At 45.6% G+C, this 21,694-nt stretch overlaps 2 protein-coding genes across 2 annotated transcripts in view; one reads left to right on the forward strand and one right to left on the reverse strand.

Moving 5' to 3' along the window:
* The window catches only part of LOC131282524 (ankyrin repeat domain-containing protein SOWAHC), a 104,984-nt gene that overhangs the window by 71,832 nt on the left and 11,458 nt on the right, over positions 1 to 21,694 (reverse strand). The window contains exons 3-5 of the mRNA XM_058312016.1: positions 15,263 to 15,295; positions 15,031 to 15,135; positions 7,723 to 7,737 (exon numbers count right to left, since the gene is read on the reverse strand). Of these exons, the coding sequence (XP_058167999.1) occupies positions 7,723 to 7,737; positions 15,031 to 15,135; positions 15,263 to 15,295 (153 nt within the window). The remainder of the gene's footprint in view (positions 1 to 7,722; positions 7,738 to 15,030; positions 15,136 to 15,262; positions 15,296 to 21,694) is intronic.
* Positions 10,606 to 11,996, forward strand: LOC131282525 (pyrroline-5-carboxylate reductase 3). The gene is made up of 4 exons (XM_058312017.1): positions 10,606 to 10,684; positions 11,005 to 11,252; positions 11,416 to 11,833; positions 11,926 to 11,996. Exons 1-4 carry the CDS (start codon positions 10,606 to 10,608, stop codon positions 11,994 to 11,996), a joined length of 816 nt encoding a protein of 271 aa, XP_058168000.1.

Raw genomic sequence — 21,694 nt, forward strand, 5'->3', positions numbered from 1 at the left:
GGACTCGAGAATTTGGCAACGAATGGCACCACAAACTTGAGCGAGCGTCCACTCCACACAGAAGGTGGAGAAATATCGTGTGGCAAATGGGCACACGGTGGGTCATGTACCGATGGCCAATTGTGGTTTTCAATTGCAGCAGCTTCAAACTTGAACGAGCTTCCGTGGTTCTGGAAAAAGGACCGTCGCTTTGAAAGCCGGTGGAGATGCCCATGCATTGAATTTTCGGGATGCTACAAAATGGGGTTCTGCTGGAGGTTTAAACCCAATTCGGTAGTGGAGCGATCCAATTGCGAATGCATCCTGGGCTCCGGAAAGCCTTTGTACCTCTCGTCAGAATCGATGGCCTACGGTACCGACGGGAGGACTGTGAAGGTATCGGTGTAATCCACATAGTCGCATCAGTAAAAACTGTCGTATTTCATTCGGAGCGAAGTTCATCCCGTTTTCTAACTCTCCGAAGCCATCAGTTTTACTCAGCGTTATCCAGAAGCAAACTTTTAGTATGCAATAGAATTTGGCTATGGTAGAAGAAACAAATTTTGGACTAGGAAAAATCTACCAACAAAGAATATCTATTTGAACCTCAAATGTCAAAATCAACCAAATCCCAAACCAAAAAAAAACATGTGTTTCGACTAGTTTGTAGACTTTCTACTAGCCGCTTCTGAAATAGAATCGACTGGCTGATGAACTCTTCCTCCTCGGCAAATAGCATAATTATCCGGAGCATTCTATTGGTTTCCAAATATGTTGCCTCTGTCAATCGGATCGCTTCATGATGGTCATTTGCAAAATCCTCCCGACGCTAGAATCGTCGAGTCCAAGCTCACCATGTGCCTTTGCTGTGGTGCATTATAAACATGCACAATAAACTAGCTTGGCTTCGTGGCAATCCTCTCCGCTTGCGAGCATCCTTATCGGAAAAGGTATCAAAGGAAGGGTTCAACCGAACGCACTGTGACTGCGGATTACGCCATATTTGCTAGCGATTTCGATCCATCGCCATCGTACACGCAATTTTGTTCGCGGTTTAAAACCAAATGGACCAAACCTCATCTCAACATCTTTTACCGACCACCTCTCGCTTTCAAGCGATCCTTGCTTCATCACCGAATCAACTACGCACGGTAAAGGATGGCTCAATAAAATGATGTTTGCAGACGGTTCTAATTGATTCCTTTAAACCATTTGATAAATAGCACTTTAACATGCAAGTGAAGGTGCGGATAGAACCTGCACGAGCACAATTTTACTGAACACAAACACAAATGAACAGTAATGATGAATGAATTCGTTTTCACGCGCGAATATGGGAGCATTTTTGTCCTGAATTCCTCCAGATTTATACTGTATACTTCTGAAGGAAAGCTACATGGCACATGGCATGTCGGCAGCTTCTTTCAACCGAAAATAATGTGATGACTAGTCCATACGCTTTTGTGTCGGTAGCGATCTTTTTCAGTCAATTTATTTATAATCGTTGAACAAAGCAATAGTTCGTGTAGGTGTTTTTACTTGAGGTGCAATTAGCGGAATACACTCTAAAATAAATCGGTAAGCAGATAAGCAGATTTTGTCAATATTTCATCAATCATTAGATAAAAGAAATAAGTTGAGTAGGACCTGAATATTCAGACCGTTCTATTCATGTCTTTTCCTAATGGCTTTCTCCTTGTACAGTGCATTTGTAAAGATTTGTTTTATCCTTATTTGATTGAGCTTGAATAACCTTTTTGTAGCAAATCGTTGATAAAAAATACTTGATCACATTTTTCTGTAAAGGTATTGTAGAAATTTACTCCAGTAAGTAAGTCCACTTTGCTCAGGTTTATAGAAAGTTCAATTCGGTTGAAATTGTTTTGAAGCGTTTTAAATCAAAATTTACTGAAGTTTATCAAATCTTTTAAGCTACGGTGGGAAACTGTTTTTCCACGTAAAGAGAGAAACGCCAAGAGAAAAAAGCAAAAAATGTTAATCATTTTTAAGATCGACTTTTTACTCAATTTTCTTCCCCTCTTTTTTAGTTACTTTCGACGTAGAAAAGAAAATGCATCACTGTCAAACTGAGCCCTTCAATCGGCATTAAGCGCCGCTTTTAAATTTCCAAAATAAAATTGAAATTTATCGAATTTCTTCTCCCAACCCCGGCATCTCAGACAGAGAGTGTCAAGTGTCAGCGGTGCACCACATTGTGAGCCTTAAGGCCAAACGAATCGACAAAGAAAAAGTGGATAATTTTTCCATGCAGCTACTTCTAAAATAACAAAGCCCTTGCGAAAATGCGTTCCTTCGGCAGGGATGTTCTTTTTTCCTCCGTGCTTCGCGAAGTAGCTTTTGGTGATTTTCGTTCCGGCGCTCGACGAACCAGCCTGCGGACCGAGCGGCCCAATTATGTCCAGTGCCATCTTAATCATTGTCGCGCGCATGACGGCTTGATGGACTGTCGGGCTCCCATTGTTGTCCGGGACCGGGACTTTCCACCGGGTGGGCCGGGCGAGGTGCAGCAGATGGCGCCAAACCATCAACATCAACAGCACGCCGTACGATGTGTGTCTGTCATCTTCCAGCCGGGCGCATTCTTTTACTTTTCCTTCCCGTGCTGAGCGATGCGCGCAGGGATCTGAGATCGTCGCCGTCGTCGTGGATAGTCGTCGAGCAGTTTGGCAGCTTCGGGCTCCACAGCCCGGGAGACCACCGGCTGACGACACGACGCCGGCCGGGTCACATATCTTCCCGGCGTCGTTAATGTCGCTTAACCTTGGCGGCCGAGAGCAACCGGTGCCCCGAAGCCGGGGATAATCTTTCCGGCCGTCGTTAGCTTTTCCATCAAACCCGTGCAAAACTCATGTCAACTCGCAGCGCAAATCGTTGTCCGAGATGGTGGTGGAAAAAATTGTCATCCAAAGGAGAGACACATGCCCGCCACACTCCGCGCCATCGCCCCTTCCGACTGGCCGGTTGTACTTCTTGTGACCTCTTATGCTGCTTTGTCCGGGCTGATGTCGGCGTCTCGTCCGTCGTCGCTATTCCTACACCTTACGCTTCAAAACATTGCCGCCCCGAAGCGAGAGTACGACGACGTTGAGGTAAGACCACCAATTTATGTACGCCACGCTAAACCGGTCGATTTGGAAATGGATCAAGCGACTGTCCCAGGCCACGGCAACAAAGGAACGTACGCATGCATTTCGATCGACCGGGAAACGCTGGGAGGCGTCCGCCGATTGGGGGCCGTCCCGACCAAAGTCTAGCGCTCCCTTCGGGTATGCCCACCCACAAAAAAACTGTCTCTCTGTAGTGCGGCGCCCAGGCCCCGAAACCCCGGCGTTCACTTGAAGAAAAGAACACCCAGCCCGGCCGAAGCGGGCGGCAGAAAAATGACTTTTCCACAAGATTGGTTGGAAGCTGTCACACGTTTGACACCCTAATATCTATTAACAAGTTTACGGCGTGGCCGAAAAACTAATTCATTACCTTGGCCGGTGCTTCCGATACCGGAATGAATGTGGGTGCGCGCTCGAAGGGACGAACGCCCGGAGACGAGAGAGTGGAAAGCCTCGAAGGATCGCTCGTTTCTTCACTTTTTCCTAAATCCAATGGACCATACAAAGAAATGGTTTCGGGCGACATTTTCGGCCAGGAACATGTTAGTGGAATCGGCACTGGCCGGGAGGCAATGTTTCCGATTTTTCTCTGTCCGGAAAACCGGAAGCGCCGGGTGGGTGGCCAATTTATATACATATCTATTGGGCAACGGGCAGCAACTATAAATTGATCAACATTCTCGTCCGGTGTTTAAACCCGGTAGATGGCCTTCGTTTAACATGATGCGGGCGCTGGTTTCTATTTGTTCGTGCCATAAAAATGGTCCATCTCAGAGTAACACTTCAAAAACTTGAACAAGTCTATTTATATGGGTTACGAAGACTTTTATGGCCCAACTATGAAAAGCATTGAAACTTGTACAAATATTTCCTGTGCATGTAATGTTTTTTTAATCTGATAATGACAAAAAAAATAAAATGACAAATGGAGATTTTTTCTTGAACATTTCCAAATGGATGGTATATCGAAAATACGCGTCAAAGTGAGAATAGCATCAACATTTTTTGATGACAATGTTTCTGATGGTTGTACAATTTACAGTTCAGTTCATATAATTAGAATCAGTTTGAGAACTTTGCAAGATTTAATAATTATAGTTCAAATCAACGCGAAAAGAATACCTATAGTCTACAATTATACTGAACAGATGTGAACTGTGAAACTGGTTGTAAAAAGCAGCATAAAGTGAAACTGGTATAGAAAATCTTGCCACCATTTGTGGTGCAATTCTTGCTTCGCACAGTACGAAGGAAAATGGAGTTAAAAAAAAACATAAATAAAAAACTATTGCGAACAAAGGTTTTTCAGGATTAGTTCAATTCTATATGTCGAGCGAACATGCCATTGTTTTCTTTAAAAAATAATGATTGTTTGATACATGTTTTAATGAATCCGCTGACAAAAACTTGCTTTCATAATCATCTCTTTTTAATCTTCATAAAATAACTGCATGGTTATGATGCAAATTTATATTCTAAAATACACAATCTTGCATTTCCTATTTGGCGAAAAAAGCTGCTCCGTATCACTCGATGAGTTAACTATTTACAGATTTCTGTCGCATTCAACATCGCTCACTTCGCACCCTCTTAACGAGGGCAATAATAAAAACTAATGTGCGAATTTGAACGTATGCCTGCTTGACTTAATTATACAGAATCATTTCACGCACAGCATGCGAATGCGCGGACGAAATCGAGAAGTCTTCAGAGGACTCCCCGAGCGCAAGTAAAAAGATCCGACCAACGGCTGCAGTGTCGAAAACCAGGGAAAATCGAACGGGCCATCGCAGTGGGAAAAGTATGCCCCATTCGAGGCGATCGAACGGCGCAGAGTGGATACGGGTGGTGCGGGACGAGCTGGCAGGGAACGAAATAATCAAGCACAAGATGGGCGACTCGATAGGGCAAGCGAAAGGGTGCCCGAAGGGCCCGGACGACGGCAGAACGGGACGGCACGGTGCGGGAGTGCAAAATAAAGATACAAGGGCGCAACAAGGAACCACGGAAATCGGCGTTCTCTATCCTGCCGTCGGGTGCAAGACTGGTTCATCTAGTCAGGGCTCTCTGTATCCACCCACTTTTTTTCCGAGGCCCAACGGACTCGGCACAACTTCTTCCCCGACCCCCACCCTTCGCGGTAGGCAATCCCGATCCACATGGCCAATTAAATTAAAGATACTTCGGTGGTCGATTGTCTCTTCTGTGGCAGATGCATCGTAAAACCTGGTGAAACCGCGCGCACCGGCACACACACATACACACTCACACGTGTGCCCCGGCCCTTATTTGCATACGCGGTCGCAATGGGTGAGAGCTCGAACGATTCCCCGCGAAAAGGCGCAAAAAGGGACGCCGGAAAGCCCACAGGATGGACATGAACAAGTGAACGAAGTGCTGGACGGACGGTGTTTTATTATTGAATTGTACCGAGGGAAGACAAAACAAAACAAAGCAAAAAAATACATACATATTGCAACAAACGCAAACATTTCGAGCGCGTGGGATGCACCCAGCTACGGTGCAGTGCCGTGTCATCCGGGACGGGAGGTTGGCGGGGGCGGTGGAAAAAATAATTAAATCTGCCTTCGAAGCATGACACTCGAAAACGAATGTCTTTCGGTGATGGTGAGCTCGGACCGAGAACCGGTAACGGTCCCCTTCGTTCAATTCCGTTGGTTGGGTAGGATTTTTCGAATGAAAAATATTACTTAAAATTGGTTGATCAAACCATAGGTCAACTGGGAATAAAACTGGTAAAAGCGATAACTGGACGTTTTGTACATAAAAATGATATTGGAAAGTTAAATATAAATTTTATAAACAAAAAAATTTAGAGCCTTAAAAATTTTCAATCCAATTCCTTTGGTAAGATATTTTTTCACCAACAGTGTGTGCAGGAAAGTTTCTATCGTTTCCGAAAAAGGATTCCCAATGGAGACATTACGAATAATTTCCATTTAAGATAACTTTGTCGGTTTGACGATAAAACGGATGGCGTGGAGGAAAAACAATTATTCTAATTATCGTTTTCGAGCCGCTCACGCTCGAATGAGGATGATAAACACCAATTCGCATACGTGTGTAGTTTTTCCACCGATTACCCGGGATTTTCATCAATGCCTTCACGAAAAGGGTTTATTATAAAAAAGGGTAAAACATACGTGGTTTTACGCGCGTCTTTTAGAACCGGAGAAGAAAAGCCTACTAATCGTTCTCCGCGGAAAAACGGCCGTCATTTTCCGACGTACTCATTCTGGGCCGTTAAAAAAACGAAAGCCAATCTTTTCTCCCCCGTGAACACCAGCATCCGGAGTGAGAAGGACATACGGCTTTTTTCTCGGAAATGAGCATCATTTGCTGCCACGCGCGCGTGGCTTCGGTCGGGGATTCCGTGCGCCAGGGCAAGTAATGAGCACCGAACATTAAGACATACTGAAGACGTTTAATAATTTTTGATAATATTAAACACAGCTCGCCATAAACATTTATGTCCGGACATTACGGCGTGACTTTTCGCCACGGGGCGCGGGGAGAGGGTGGGAGGTAAGGAGGTGTGCGGACGTGGTTTTTGCTCGCAAGACGGCGTCACATATTCGTCGTCGTCAGCAAGTCGTCTCTCGCCGTTACTGGGCCAATCTGCCAGGGGGCGTTCCAAGATCCGCAAGGAGGGCGGCTGCCGTGCGGGTTGAACGGCGGGGGGGGGGGGGGGGGGGGATAAGCAATTCGGAAAGCAACTGGCAAAAGATGAATATGAATTTTAATGTACTCATCACAACCCGCCGGAGTTCCACGTACGCGCACATACATGCAATACGCGCCTGCTTAATGATCGTAAGCACATTGTGTTCGCTGACGTCTCTACTTTACGGGATCGTCATGTTCTTTGGCAGCAAAAGTAATAACAGCAGCAGCAGCAGCAACCAAGAAACAGCCAGCAACAATGCCTTCTCGCACCCGTTCCCCACCGTCACAATAACCTCATGCCGGGTGTGTGTGTGTGTGTGTATACTACTCGACGACAACGTCTATTTGTTGTACAAGTGATATGGCAAAACATATGACCCGACGTGTAGGTACGCGGATATTAAAAATGTGTTCTTTCCCACTTGCCATCCGCCGTCCGTTGGTTGGTGAATTCAGGCGGCGGAAGGGCGGCGTCCCCACGCCATGATGGTACAGTTTTCTGCGAAGGAAAATTTTAATAAGCGCCACTCGTATATTATAAATACCGAGAAATAACCATACTAACATGACATTCTTCCCGTATGCTAATGTTATGCTTTATGGAGGATGCACTCGCTAACCTCGCCTGCCCGCCCTTGTTAGGGCCCGCCGTGTCGACAGTCGGCCCCCGGTGTGTATTTCAAATCCAATTTTATCCCTGCCGAGCCGGGAGCCGGGATTGTTTTTTCCGCCTTCTTGGGTAAGAAAACCCGAAACTAGAAGCATTCCACGCCGAGGCGGCCACGGATTTGCCTACGCGAACGGATTTCACTTTAAACGATATAAGCGTTTTAATCTTTCCGAACATTCTTTCAGACGTAAGGGCAGAAGGACAACGCTTTGCATAGTAAGGATCAAAAAAGGGAAAAGTCAGAACCGTAGAGGGAACATATGAGGAAAGAAACTACTGCTGAGAGCTTGTGGTCCATTTTTCATACCTCTCAAGTGCCGGACACGACACACCCGTCCGAAGGATGCCGGGGAAGCTGAGGAATCACTTTACAGATCATGCAAGAACGCTCTCGTGGGGTTGCCTGCCTTGTTGGTTGCCTGTTGAACCTTGCACTTCACTCGAGAGCGTGGAAGATGTGAAGTTACACACCACTTGCTCGATTGTCAGGTCTGGTCTGCCTTTTCAGAGGAAATCTTCGGAGGAAACGCCTCTGCGAAAAGTCATAGGATGCATTCAAGGATTCTGAAGCAAAGGCGCCGGAAAGTCGCTCAGGATATAGGAGCAAAAAGGATACATCGTCCTTTTGGCAGCTAATTCTCGACTGAGAAATCTTCGAACTACTTCACAAGAGTGTCATTTTACAACCAGTATCGATTTCAGATCCTTTAAGACCATGAATATTAACTCGACCCAGGGTCATGAAACACTAAACAAACAATATGTTTCATGGCTCGCACTTGCTTCATCGATGCACAGAACTTTATTTGAGAACATATTCTTTGAATGTATTTTAAATTATTTTTGAAGTACCAAAACCAGTACATCCACAATGGCGTGTTGAACGTTTTGCTTAAATTTAATAAGAGTTAGTTTAACTTCTAATAAAATATGTAAAAAACAAGATAGCTTTTGTACTTTGCAGAGCATAATCTAACAACTAATTTAGTAATAAATCAAAATTTTATCCTGCCTTCCACGTTGCTTCTAGATATTAAAACATCCAACATCCATATTGCGAAATATACGAAAAGTGTAGTATTGCAAAAGTTTCAAACATTACTACGATGGTTGGGTTTGCAAACGCAAAGTGCAGGGATTAAAATAACAAATTCAATAAGATAAATATAAATAAATTTGACATAAAAAAACAACAGAAAATATCTAAAAAAAAGTGAACCAAAATTGAACGCTCTGGCCAATTAGATAAATTGAGTAACCATTTTTCATAAGCTAACCGGGAGCATAAAACATAAGACGACTCCAGCTAATTAACATACAAGTGGTAGCAAACCGAGCGTATGTGCGCGCATTTCAGCCCATTTCAGTACCTCTACGCGGCCAGAGTCGGCCGGCGCAACACGAATTCGGAGAAAAATCTCTTCAATTACAACTGACACACTGCTTAAGAGCTACTCTTCCATAAATAAGTCATTGAAGTACGCGTACCCCTCGGTGCCGTCATCGAGAGGGTGCGTCGTGCATCGCGCAGTTGAAGTGCACTGACACGTACCGGGCCCCTGGCGCGCCGTGGGACACAAGGGTCCGATTTTCCAGCGAAGGACGAATTTGGGAAACGGTGACACTCGAGGTTCCTAGAATGCGCATAACTGTAAGCGCATCGTTACTGTAAGTGGCCGAGCTAATGCACCTCGACCCGGGGACCGTCTTCTCCGAGGTCGAGCCCTGCAGTCAATTGACATTGTGCAACATCATGTTTGTAAACAGATGCTTCCGATTTGGGTTCTGCGCAAGGATCGACGGAGGCCAGGCCAGGCCGCGAGGGTTTTTCTACAAGCGCCGCGAATGAGTATCACTTTCTTGACACAAAAATGGGCGTTAAGTAGATGATCGGGTTACAGGACCTTCGGGTGAAGTATGACGGGTCTGTTATGATCCGCTCGGCCCGCTCAAGTGCCCGGCAAACATGTGTAAGAGTTTGCGAGAGAGAAACAAACAAGTCGAATTTGAGATTTTACTTTGCCTTGTAATATGATGCAACAGGATTTAGTTGAATGTTTTCGTAAGAAAAAGGACATGCTTGTATCGCTAATTTGGAAAACAATAAACATTTTAAGAAAAGTAAGAAGGATTTCCTTTTCGACACGTAAGTTATCCAAATAACATCTTCAAAATTAAAATAACCATTGTTCAGTTTCAAACAACAATATTTATCAAACACTTCATTCATAAATTCACTAAACAAGAGTATTCCTAGACTGCTCGAAACACACTGACTAGGCTTTAAATGAGGTCCATATGCTCTCCATATCACTCTTACTCCTTCCTTTTCCAGCCGACTCCCGAGCTGAAATCCGCAAAAAGGGGAGGTTGCTTATTTATGGTTCATTTAAAACATGTCACACAGCAGCATATGTGGTACGCTGGCGTTTAAATTAACTTCCTGTGGTATTATATTAACTAAATTAAACAAAATGTGTGTAAATCCCCTTAAGTGCGCCATCTCCAGCTGTTACTACCTCTCTTTGCCATTTCACCACACCCTCGCAAACACACACGCACACGCATGTATACTCCGCCAGGCTCACCTGGTCCGTGGTGTACAGAACTATGGCTAATGGGAGGAAGACGATTCGTTGGCGGAGGAGATACTTTATGAACCCCGGGCCTGGATTCTCGCAAGGTTCGCACCGGTGTTAATTGCTCCAGGGTGCCTTAAATCCACACACGCACACACACAACCGGCTGAAGCGACCGGTTTTGGGTGGAAAAGTTTCCCGCACAGCGATGGCTTCCGCCGTGAATGGTCGCAAGCAAGGCTGGTACAGCAAGCGTTAAACTTCCTTATTGATAAGCCAGCGTACCAGCTTGGCCCAACGATCGCCTATCAGCTCACGAGAGTCCGCTAAGGCTTTGAGGCTGCTGATAAGCCAAGCACACAGCATTGGCAATCGGGTGTACTTCATAACATTGGCGATATTGATGTCACTATCAGCACTTGGGAGAATGATTTTGTTTGTTTCGTTTCGTTCGAGGGAACGCTGGTCATCGACGAAGGTTCAATGCTAGTTTCAGTAGTGCTCTCCGCCCGAGAGCAACATATAATTTCTGTGGTGCTGGAACGAAATTTGAGTTTGAAAAATGAGTAATCTGCTAAAGCTGGGTTTCCTCGGCGGTGGAAAAATGGCACAGGCCATGGCGAACGGATTTATTTCCGCTGGTAAGTTCCAAACACTGCCAGAACGATCGACAGGTGACATAAGTTTTAAAGCAGAAAACACACATCGGCCTGGGTTTGTCGTTCTTCGTAATCGCAAGCAGCACACAAACAGAATCGGTCAATAACACACACTAAGAAGATAATGTTATTAAGTGATTATGTGTTCAGTTAAAAGAACATTGAAAATAAAAATGGCATTAATGTGCAGTGACCGTAAAAGCCATGATATGATTGTTTGTCAATCTATTCCATTACATTTTGCCACGGAAAATGGTGTTTCCTCCTGGTGCCTATATCCTTCCTATCCCTCCACTTTCCAGGGCTCACACGGGGCGATCACATGACGGCCAGCTTCCATCCCTCGGACCACGCCAACCTCGAGGCATTCCGAGCGATCGGTGCGGAGACGCACGTGGAAAATCTGCCGGTGGTGAAACGCTCGGAGATTATATTCGTCTCCGTCAAGCCAACGGTGGTCGGGAGCGTCCTGCAGGCCGTCCGCCCCGCTAGTGCCGGTAAACTATTCATATCGATCGCGATGGGCGTAACGTTGCGCGAGCTCGAAAATGTGTGATTATTACTTTGTGTTCATGCATGCATGATCGGGTGCCCGGGATGTTTTTCCTCTTCCGGGACCTATGCAGTTCGGTTCGGAGGTACACAGAACTGATAGCCGAAGGTTCTTTCTCTATTTTTCGGCCCTTCAAACGCAACCCCGGAACACACATCAGTCGCTTGAATCAACGGCTCGCGTCATACGGGTGATGCCAAACACGCCGGCTCTGGTTCGCGAAGGCGCTTCCGTGTACGTCCGAGGATCCGCCGCCACCGACCAGGATGGCGACGTCACACGATCGCTCTTCGAAGCCGTGGGAACGTGTGAGGAAGTGTCGGAAGCCATGATGGATCCCATTACGGCCCTGTCCGGCAGCGGGCCGGCGTACGTGTTCGTCATGATCGAGGCGCTGGCGGACGGCGCGGTTCGGATGGGACTTCCGCGCGATCTAGCCTATCGTCTGGCGGCGCAGACGGTGCTTGGATCGGGGAAGTTGGTCCGCGAAACCGGACGCCATCCGGGGCAGCTCAAAGACGACGTCACAAGTCCCGCCGGTTCGACCGCGGCCGGGTTGGCGCATCTGGAACAAAACGGTACTGACTCTGGACATCTCTTGTTACACCAAACCGGTGTCCTTAATGATCGTTTGTTAATGTCCCGGTTTCTTGTTTTCCTGTATTTGCAGCCTTCCGACATGCTGTCAGTGGCGCTGTCGAATCGGCCACCGTTCGGTGCCGCCAGATTTCCAGCAAGTAGAGGACATCAATCATCGATCCGAACGAGCGTCGCTCGCCCCGCCCTTGGCTCCCGGGGGAAGGAATGCCACTAAAAGAAAAGTGATCCTTTAAATACTTACTTAGCAGATACGTGTTGTGTAGATTAGAAGTAAACGAACGCTAGAGACATCCTCAAGCAAAACGAACCTCAAACTCGTTGTCCTAAACCGTCCTTTGAAACCGGCCGCACTCTGACGGCTCTAGCAAATCGATCCGAATGTTTTTTTTTCTCTCTTCTTTTCTCACCATGTAAGAACTAATTTCTTCGCAATCACATTTACCCGGCGTTCACGTTCGACACGAAAGGGTCATCACTCAAACGTACGGACCAACCATCAACATCGTTTGAACCCCTTTTCCTGACAAGTACACTTTTATGTTCGTACTAATAATTTGCCTACGAATGCATTAATTATCCTACCCAAATTTCAAGACGAACACAAACGTCAAAGCATGATCCCACGGGTGTGCCCCTCGGGAAGATGTAAGCCAGTAGCTTCGTAGCTCCACAAATTGTTCGTCGTCACTATTTCGGCACCCCAAACTTCCCAACATCATTCATTCGAGCACGGAACCCCTTTCGGCACCTTCGGCCACCCTCCGGCAGGCGGACGGAGGGCGCTAATAATGCATCACTGATGTTTGTTTTCCAAATACGTACTCCCAAATCAAACCGGGCATGCGTTAGTACAAGCGATCCAGCCATTAGCTTCATCCCAGTACGCGGGGAAAAACGCCACATTTCGCCCGCACGACGACGATCGTTACCCGTGGATCGTGTAGAAGAATGATAAATTTGTTTTCCCCTTTTCCATGTCAAACCGTACGCGTGTATGTGTGCATGACGGTTGCACGGTGTATTTTTATTTCACCCGTGAACCACACTTCCACCCACTGGGAAGGAATGCCAAAGCGCCGTTCTAAATGGCTTTCATTGCCATCATTAAATGACAAGTGGTGGGGAAGGAGGCGTCGGCTAAAGTTCCTAAATTACGGAACTGTCCACGGGGGCTAAAGGGAGATATTTCACCGCGGCAGGGTATCGTTAGAGGTGTCACTCAACGCGCGCACGGCGCTACGGAACGGTTTCTTCGCCGACAGTCGGAAGTCGGTCTAAGCTTCCGCGGGACGAGGCGAAGCGGTGCGGCACCACCAATGGGCATTTATGTGACACGCACTCTAATTTACGATATGGACACCGCATGGAATGCATTCGGGTCGCGGTTTCGTTTTTCGAGCTAAGCAGTCAGAACATCCGAATTTCTTCTCCGAGCCGGTCGGCCCCATCTGACGAACCAATCGAAACCAAGACGACGGCTTTGAATGGCAGCAAGAATGATTTCTTTTTTTCCTGTTTGCCGGACCCTCACCCGTGTGTGTGTGTGTGCGTCTGCGTGCAGCGGGAAAGGAAGCGGGAAATATTTACGGCCCAATTTGTGTGACATTGATGACGTGCGGGGTTTGTGGTGAGAAAAAGAGTTAATGCCAGATATGCTGCCGCCGGAACGGTTTTATCTGAACGATGCATCCAAGCACGAATGGAACTACAATGTCCCTGGTTAATATTAAAGTTGACTTCATTATTTCCTACCAAAAAATCAATGAGGATGTCTCTTTTGGGAAACTAAAAAGATGATAAGAAACGATATAAATTTATTAATTCTGTTCATTGCAAACTTTTTAAATAATATTACCATACCATGTATAAATGAACTGCATTTTGTCCGAAAGCCACCGAAGAAGCCGAAGAAAATCCATCATGCATGCAACCCTGTCCCCTTTCGCGAAGGTGCATCTAAGAACGGCCGAACCGGCTGCGGATTACATCAATTATTTTAAACGATTATTGCATTGTGGACAAATATACGGATCCACTGGGATGCGACCTCAGCCGCCAACGAAACCCAAACCTGCTCGTGTGTTCCTTTTGAAATCGGGCCTTTCTCCATCCGACCCGATGCAAAATGAAGATGACGCGAGTGACACGACGATGATCAACGTCGAACAAAGACGCCCCAAAGAACCCCGCTTGGGTGAGGAAAAGCCGAAAGGGTTCACTCAAAACGTACCAATCTTTTCACGACAGCTTGTCGACGACTGTCATCTGATGGGTTTGCGGTTATCAATGGGGAAAGTGAACCGCAATCCCGTTGTTGCTTCCCACAACGGCGAAGGCAATTTTTGGGAATCATCAGCCAAAATTACGTGCGATCGGAATAAACTTCCATCTCGTCCGCGCCCGGATGGTGCTACTGTCTTGTCAAACTTTTTGACTTCCATTTGGACGCTGGAGGCAGATTAAAACGTCAGATGGGTGACAGGCAGCATTGGAAAAGGATGCGACTGAAACGTCGTCAGGGAGCGATTGCGTGAATGATTTTTATTTATCGCAAACAGACTCAACGTTTGTGACTATCTTTAAAGTGTGTGTATCATTCGATTGTTTTTTGGATTAGTTAGAACTAATAGATTAATTTAGCATCATTATGATTCAAATTTTTATCTGTCCAATTTCCCCTGGATTCCTTTAGTTTTTTTCACGTTCTTCCACCAACAATTATTGATAGCCATCCACAAATAACCCGGCAATTGGAAAAATATAATAAATTACACCATTTTTACACAAACCGGTGGTCATTAACAGCAACACTCAATCATTTCCGTGCGATAAATTAAAAGACGTGTGACAGGCGTAATTGGATGTGACCCCGTGAATTGCTCCGGACTAAAATACCGGACTCCAAACCACCGAAACCAGCGCCGGATCGAAGCGCACCGGATTGTCCGCCGCATTATGCATCACATCTGTAGCGCCAATGACAAATTTTATCCCCCCGTGTCGATGCTAATCAACTGCCGATGCAAATTCCCCGCCACGAGGACGATTTGAATTAATTTAGTTAGGTCCGGGAGTTTGTTGTCTACTCGTACGTTCGTGTTTGTGTGTGTTTGTCTGTCTGGTGTTTTATGGCCGTTGCATTTTGTATGCGTAGAATGGATGCAGTTGCACCTACCTGCAGCTTGACCAGCGTCGGATGCTCGGAGGACAGCTTCGCCAGCAGTTGATAGTCCGATTTCGCGGCAGCAATTAGCCATTCTTTAGCGTTCGGGTGCTGTAGCTGTGGAAATGACGAGAGGCAGCATGTTCAGTTTGTAGACCGACCGATGGGTCAGTTTTATGGATTTGTCAACAAAACAAAAACGAAAAGCCCATTGATGGTGTAATGTTTTGCGTTTTTTACTTACAAGGTTTTCGGCGTTGATCGTCTCCTCGGGGCTCTGCATGGGCGGGAACAGGGGAAGAGAAAAAGAGAAACAGAAAAGACGCGTAAGTGTTGCGCTCATCAGGAAAATGAGGTGAAACGACACAAAAATGCAAATCTACAACGAGCTGAAATTATCCTACATAAATCATATTAAACTTCGTGCAACAGATTTGCTACGGGAAAATGAACACCCGTTGTACAAAACCGTTGAAGATAAGTTAAAACAGCAGAAACCATTTCCTCCCCCACAGGCCCGCCCCGCGAAACAAACCCTCTGCCGGCGCCAACACTATGGTCGTATCCATTTGCATACGTCGACAAATTGTAAATCAATTGCAGTGCGATTCCCGAGGTTTAAGCACGTTGTTTTGGGTGGTTTGCAGGTTTATTTTTCGCTGTTGCTTGGTGTTGTTGTTTTCCGTTGGCCGTTTGCCATTCTCCATCGTCTTCACTGCGTTTACACGAAATGGCAGCAATAACCATAAAAAGTTGAATATTATTAGCTCGCGGACGCTGGCAAACAAGGACGCTCGAGGAGCTATGCAACCAGGTTAAGGAAAACTACGCGCGCATTTTGCCATTACGAATTATCGCTAAGGCGCCTGTCGTCAACGGCATCAGTCCGCATGCTGCCGATGGCAATGGGGAATGCTTGGCGAAGCACATGTTGGCCATTAAAATATTGGTCAGTTTGTTTGTTTGTTTGGTTGGATTGCACGATGGCCGGATTTATTTTTTTTAACAGAAGAAAGACCTACTTCATTTTGATGTATGCAGAGTTTTTGGATGTTTCGTAAGAGTTTTATTATCTGATTTGAAAGTTTATATGTTTATAAGGATAAATTGAATAATGAGAATATTCATTATCGCATGTTGAAAAAAAAGGATAATTGAATTCTAATCCACTATCATCCAGCAAATTGAACGAAAACATTACTTTGTAAAACTTTTCCCAGAGATCGTTCCATGCAGTAAAAGTTAACTGCCATTATGGGAAATAACATCGCTGCTACTACTTTGTTCCGAGGGCATGTCCTCCGTATCAGCATAAAACAAAACCTACCGAATCAATTGATGGAACAATGTGCTCTTCTCTTCATCGATAGTGTGTTTAACTTTCCGGCGACACAGCGAATCGATGTTGGAAACTTCCGAAAATCGCAATTACTGGTCCCGTAGTGAAAGTTTTCTCTCCCGCACGAACGATGTATCGAGCATCCAAACGGCCATATTGCGCCCACCCCGATGCCGGAGCGGGGACGAACGAACAAACAACCGTCCAGGACCATCGTCGCGTCTTGCTCGGGAACCGTTTTTTTTATTCTCAGCTAGCACCTGACGGGCACCTTCGCCCCCATCGCCGTTTGATGTTATGGTTTAGGTGGCATGCGCATCGAGCGCCATTCTGCGACATGGCCGGGCCGAACAACAAGCGCTGCTGCGGAGTCGGAGTGGGTTGGACCAAACCGTGTCTCCACCTTCGGAGATGACGTACCGGCCCAGCTAAACCCGAAACACCACCGGCAGCAGCAAACGCAGCAAGATGGATGCTGCCAACTACAGGTGAAGGTGGAAATTGTACGCCAGTTCATTAGACAAAGGTACCCACAATGTAATTCCTTTTCATCATCGTCCACATCCGCCCCACATCCGCCGGCTTCGTGTGGCCCGTGGCCTATCCGGTCGTCGTCATCGCCGGGGATTCGTCGTCGTCGTCGTCGTACGTACTGTCATGGTAGACCGTTCTTCATCAAATCCTGTACTGGCAATATTACCGCGGGGACTAATGAAGAGCATGTTCGGGTGAATGACTACAGTTCCGCTGCCGTCGTCATCCGCCGTTGCCGTTCCCCTGAGCTGCGGTGCCTTTCGGCGTTAGTCGAAAGTGCAGAGAGTGTACGAAAAGGTAAAAGTTACACTCATGGTCACAGACTGACGTTTAACTTACTCTATTTCATTTTACAGTAAAAGAGTACAACATAATTTAGACAAAACGGAATAACGGGGCGAGATAAAAACTGAATATATTTAGAAAAATACGTTCAGGATAGTTTTGAAAATATAATAAAACTAGCTTGACGGCCCGGCGATGCTCCGAGGAGAAGGAATTGAGAAAAGAGTCATGTTTTTTACTCTTTACTTGAGAATTATGTTTTAATTTGATTATTACAAGAACTATATATTTAAATAAGTGGATATTTCATCAATTTCCTCGTGTTGTATAATCCCTGCTGTATACATCTTGATGAATACACCTAGAGATATTTGTAGATGCATGTTTTGTGTGGGTTAGTAAACAGGATTTTCAATTATTTAATTTAGATAAATGTTGACACAATATAGCAAACATTAAAAAACATCTGCAGTGGTTAAACTTAATGAGTGGAAAGTTTAATAATCGATGGTTCACTATCTGTAGAGTTTTTAGTGTACACAAAGTTCCATACAAAAATAGCTAAAATTTATAATAGATGCGACAACGTGTCAAATAAATGTTTAAAATGCTGGGATTATAAAAAAAAACACTCTTGATATTCATAAACAATCGAACAAAACAAAATGAAACTAAAACTTGTTACATCACTAAGAGATAAAAAACTGAACTGCAGAAAGGTTTGAAGGAGTAGTTAGAGGTATGTTTAAAAGAATGAAATTACATTCTTTATTGAAACCCCTTCAACGAAAATAATTGCATTTCATTTGGCATATTTAAACACGTTAAATAACTGAGGAATAAAAAATTTAAAAAATTAAAATAAATATTATTGTTGGTGTTAGTATTATTACTTCTACAGCAAAGACATGCAAGAGATAAAAAAAAGTTTAAGAAACGGAAAGTATTATAATAATCAACTTTCCAATGAAAGCTGATAAAAATAGACCGGGATAGATTATCCAAAAACTGGTTTTCGTCCTTTCGCTCGAACATCACTGTGCATTTTTCCATCCACAGGATACACTTTCAAATTCCCCAAGCCACCCCGAGAACCCTCCAGTGCATGGAGTCGGCTTCCACACCCCGCCCTGCTCTCGAGGACGGGAACCCCTTTTCTAAATGGCCACAATAACGAGCCAACAACGATAGCGGGCTGTGCGCTGACGTACGCTGAACGAGCAGTGCTTAGTAGTGCAACGTACGGCGTGCGGGACAGAACCCGGCACAGTCAGTCACCGGGCAGATGTAATCTATGATGGGTCCGTACCTCTGGTACCTCGGCCCCCGATGCGAACCGCCACGGAACACTTTCTTCCACCGTTCGCTGCGAAATGCTCGCAAATATTTCATCAAAATGTACAATGTTTTTGGATAAAAGTGTACATCCTTTTGTATCCTTCGGTGCGGGCGGGTGAAAAGGGACATACCGGCGAGGGGGTCAGGTTGTGCGCGTGGGGCAGTGTGTTAGGTTCGAAGGTAGATACGTAGGTAAGTGAAAACCCTTTCGGGGATTTTCAAACAGCAGTACAGTAACAACAGCAGTACCGGCCCACGCAACGTACAATAACAACCGAAGGGCCTTCCCCTTTTCGCAGGACTTTCCCCCCCTGGAGGATGAAGTTGGTCAGATAAACACCGGATGGATGAGCCTCCAGTTCCAAGCAAACAGCTCCAGTCAGGAGCTCCTTCATCTACCCCAAACGAACCACTGCCCTTATTAAAGGACAGGTCATCCCTCTTTAGAACGGACGATGAAAGGCTCTAACCCTACTAGCAGCCGAGCGGTCCGATGTTTATTTGACTAGTTTCTTCTGTTTCTGGCCCTAAAACAAGCAATCGCCTTCGTCGGAACAAGCGTCGAAGCGCATCGACGGTAGCGTTTAGACAATATTTTACCTTTTGCGATCGGTTTACGAAGAATTGCGTTGATTAAGTTCGAAAGGGCTTAATTTGCATACATTCGATAGAGTGTCGGATAGAGTAAGTGTAATAGCCAAACACACCGACGCACACACGAGGTCTATCAAATTTAATACACATCCGCTTCCACCGGTTGCCACGCGGATCTATTTACATAATCTATGCAAATCAACGAAAAACGGATAATTGTCTACGGGATCATTTTCGCTTCACGACGTGTGGAGGATAAGTTTTCTGGGATTGCAAAAGAGACGACGGCATGTGGTGTCACACCCTAAAGTGATTCTTGAAGGTGCACGCATTTTGCATTTGGTTCGGTTAATTAGAATGTGCCCCCGTATTTGGGTTCCTTCACGCTATCTTGAAGGACATCTTGCTTCCATTTTAAGCTTAAGATCCACCTCGACAACATCTGAATGCTCAAACTCAAAGCAAGTGGCCAGTTCCCAAGAAGTGAACCATCCCCATATGAGCCGCTTTCTCTCAGTCCGCGATTGCCAATTTTAGCGCCGTCTCGCTCACCGGCACGCCCGCTCGCCTATCTATAAATTATCCGGTGCATGTGCGAAAAAATGTAAATTTTGCCCAACATGCGTGAATAAAAACATGGCCTACTAATTACACACATTGCATTTAAATTATGGCGTCCGCGTGGAAACGAAAATTAATTTTCGCGGAATATAAATTAACTGCAGTTAGCATTCACTGTTAAACGGTCGGTGGGGCCCCGGTATCCGCGGGCTGATTATGTGTGTTTGCGTGAGTTTTGCAAACCCCCCCCCCCCCCCTCCCCCCCTACCTCCGTGGCCGCACTCTTATTTTCAAATGCCCAAAACCACCCCTCGGCGCTGAATCGCGCCGATGCGAGAACGCGGGCTGCACAAATAAATGCCTTTTTGTGCAGGGAATGGCCTCATTTCGACAACATCGTCCCGGAACATCCCGGCCCGCAAGCACTTGACAGCGGATTTTCGCGGGGACTACCCATTACAAACACACACCCATACGATGGTCGGTGCAGCGCTTGAACAATTCCCACTCCCTCCCAACCCAACCCAAACAGCACGAACGTTCTGGCCTTCGGGAGTGCGCGGAGGATGAGTTAAATGATCTCTAACTGATTGCGGTTAATTAACCGCTAAACATTTCTGCGCGATAATGATAGCCAGCACTTGAAAAAGAACGCCATGCGCGAAGGAGAAAAAAGGGTTTCTGCACATGGCGGATGGGTGGGACCGCCGCTTTCTAACAACACCTTTATTCGCCGGCTCGCTAATGAAAGCTGGTAGGAACGAACGAACCGTGCGTATCCTTCGAAATTGTCCGGATAATGAAGCACGACTTCAACCGCTAGATATGACTTTTTTTGGTTGTGAATAAGTCGTTTACATACTGCTCGAATGATGGTTGATGAAGATTTATTATGAAGTATATTGTGGAAAACATGAACCAATTCCATGGGAGATAATAAAACGTCTTAGCCAACATGAAGAAGTAATTATGATTAACTATTTAAAAAAGGAATGACACAGTTTAATTTTTAGTTTGAACAAGAAAATTGAATGGATGTTCAAGCGTTGTACCAAAACATGTTAATTAAAAGAAATAAATAGGGCAAGTTTTATTAACAAAGATACGAATGTAAGTAGCACAATAATAAAAATGAGTTCAACGAGAACTCATGCAAAGTAAACAAATATTTTCCCGCGAAATTCACAAATTCCCCTTTTACCTATCGAATAAACGTAGCGCTTCGCGTAAGGTCATGTTATAATGTTGCAAATTGGATAAATAGGTTCTTTTATCATCCAACAATGCAAACCACAACTCAAGTACATAAAGAGATCAAGGACCACTTGTGCATCCTCTAATTATTCCCTGCAGCGTTAGCTAATTGAAGGCACATGGCTTTGGCTCCACTTGACGAACCAACACTGCGTGCCAAATTGAGAGGTGACTTCCGGTTATCCTTGTTCGTTAGTTTCCCATGGTGAAATAAATTCCTTTCGATCACCAGAAGCTTTGTACAATAAGGATTGGTAAGCTACAGTTTTTTGCCGCGCGGTTTGGTTTCCTCCACTCCCTCCACCGTCATAATCATTATCAATATCGGAAGGGAATGTGTGGAGTTCATTATCAACCTCTCGAGCACACACTACTTGGCAGTAGATTCCGGGCAGCAGCACCATGCCCGTGAGAAGTTGAAAATATTACCAAAATATCCTTGTCGTTTTCCGCCTCACTGCAAACACGCGAAGCGCCCGATGGTGTATGGAGTGTGTGCCAGCACTCAAGTGGCACTCGTTCCGATACAAAACCAAACCGCGCGCGTCAGTGATCCTCGAACATCCGGTACGCAGGGTGAACGAAAAAAAAGAACAAGATCCAGTCCCAGAGCCCAAGCGCTGGGAGATAACTGTTTTGCATTTTATTTAAAATCATAATGATAATAAACAGCACAAATGAGTGCACGCCGAACTGCTCGTGCCAGAATCGCGCCGGTTTCCGGTATTCCCATCCTTGAAAACCCACCGTACGTACCACAAGTAGGGTACC

This window comes from Anopheles ziemanni, chromosome 2, assembly GCF_943734765.1.
Source record: "Anopheles ziemanni chromosome 2, idAnoZiCoDA_A2_x.2, whole genome shotgun sequence".
Taxonomy (NCBI): Eukaryota; Metazoa; Arthropoda; class Insecta; order Diptera; family Culicidae; genus Anopheles; species Anopheles ziemanni.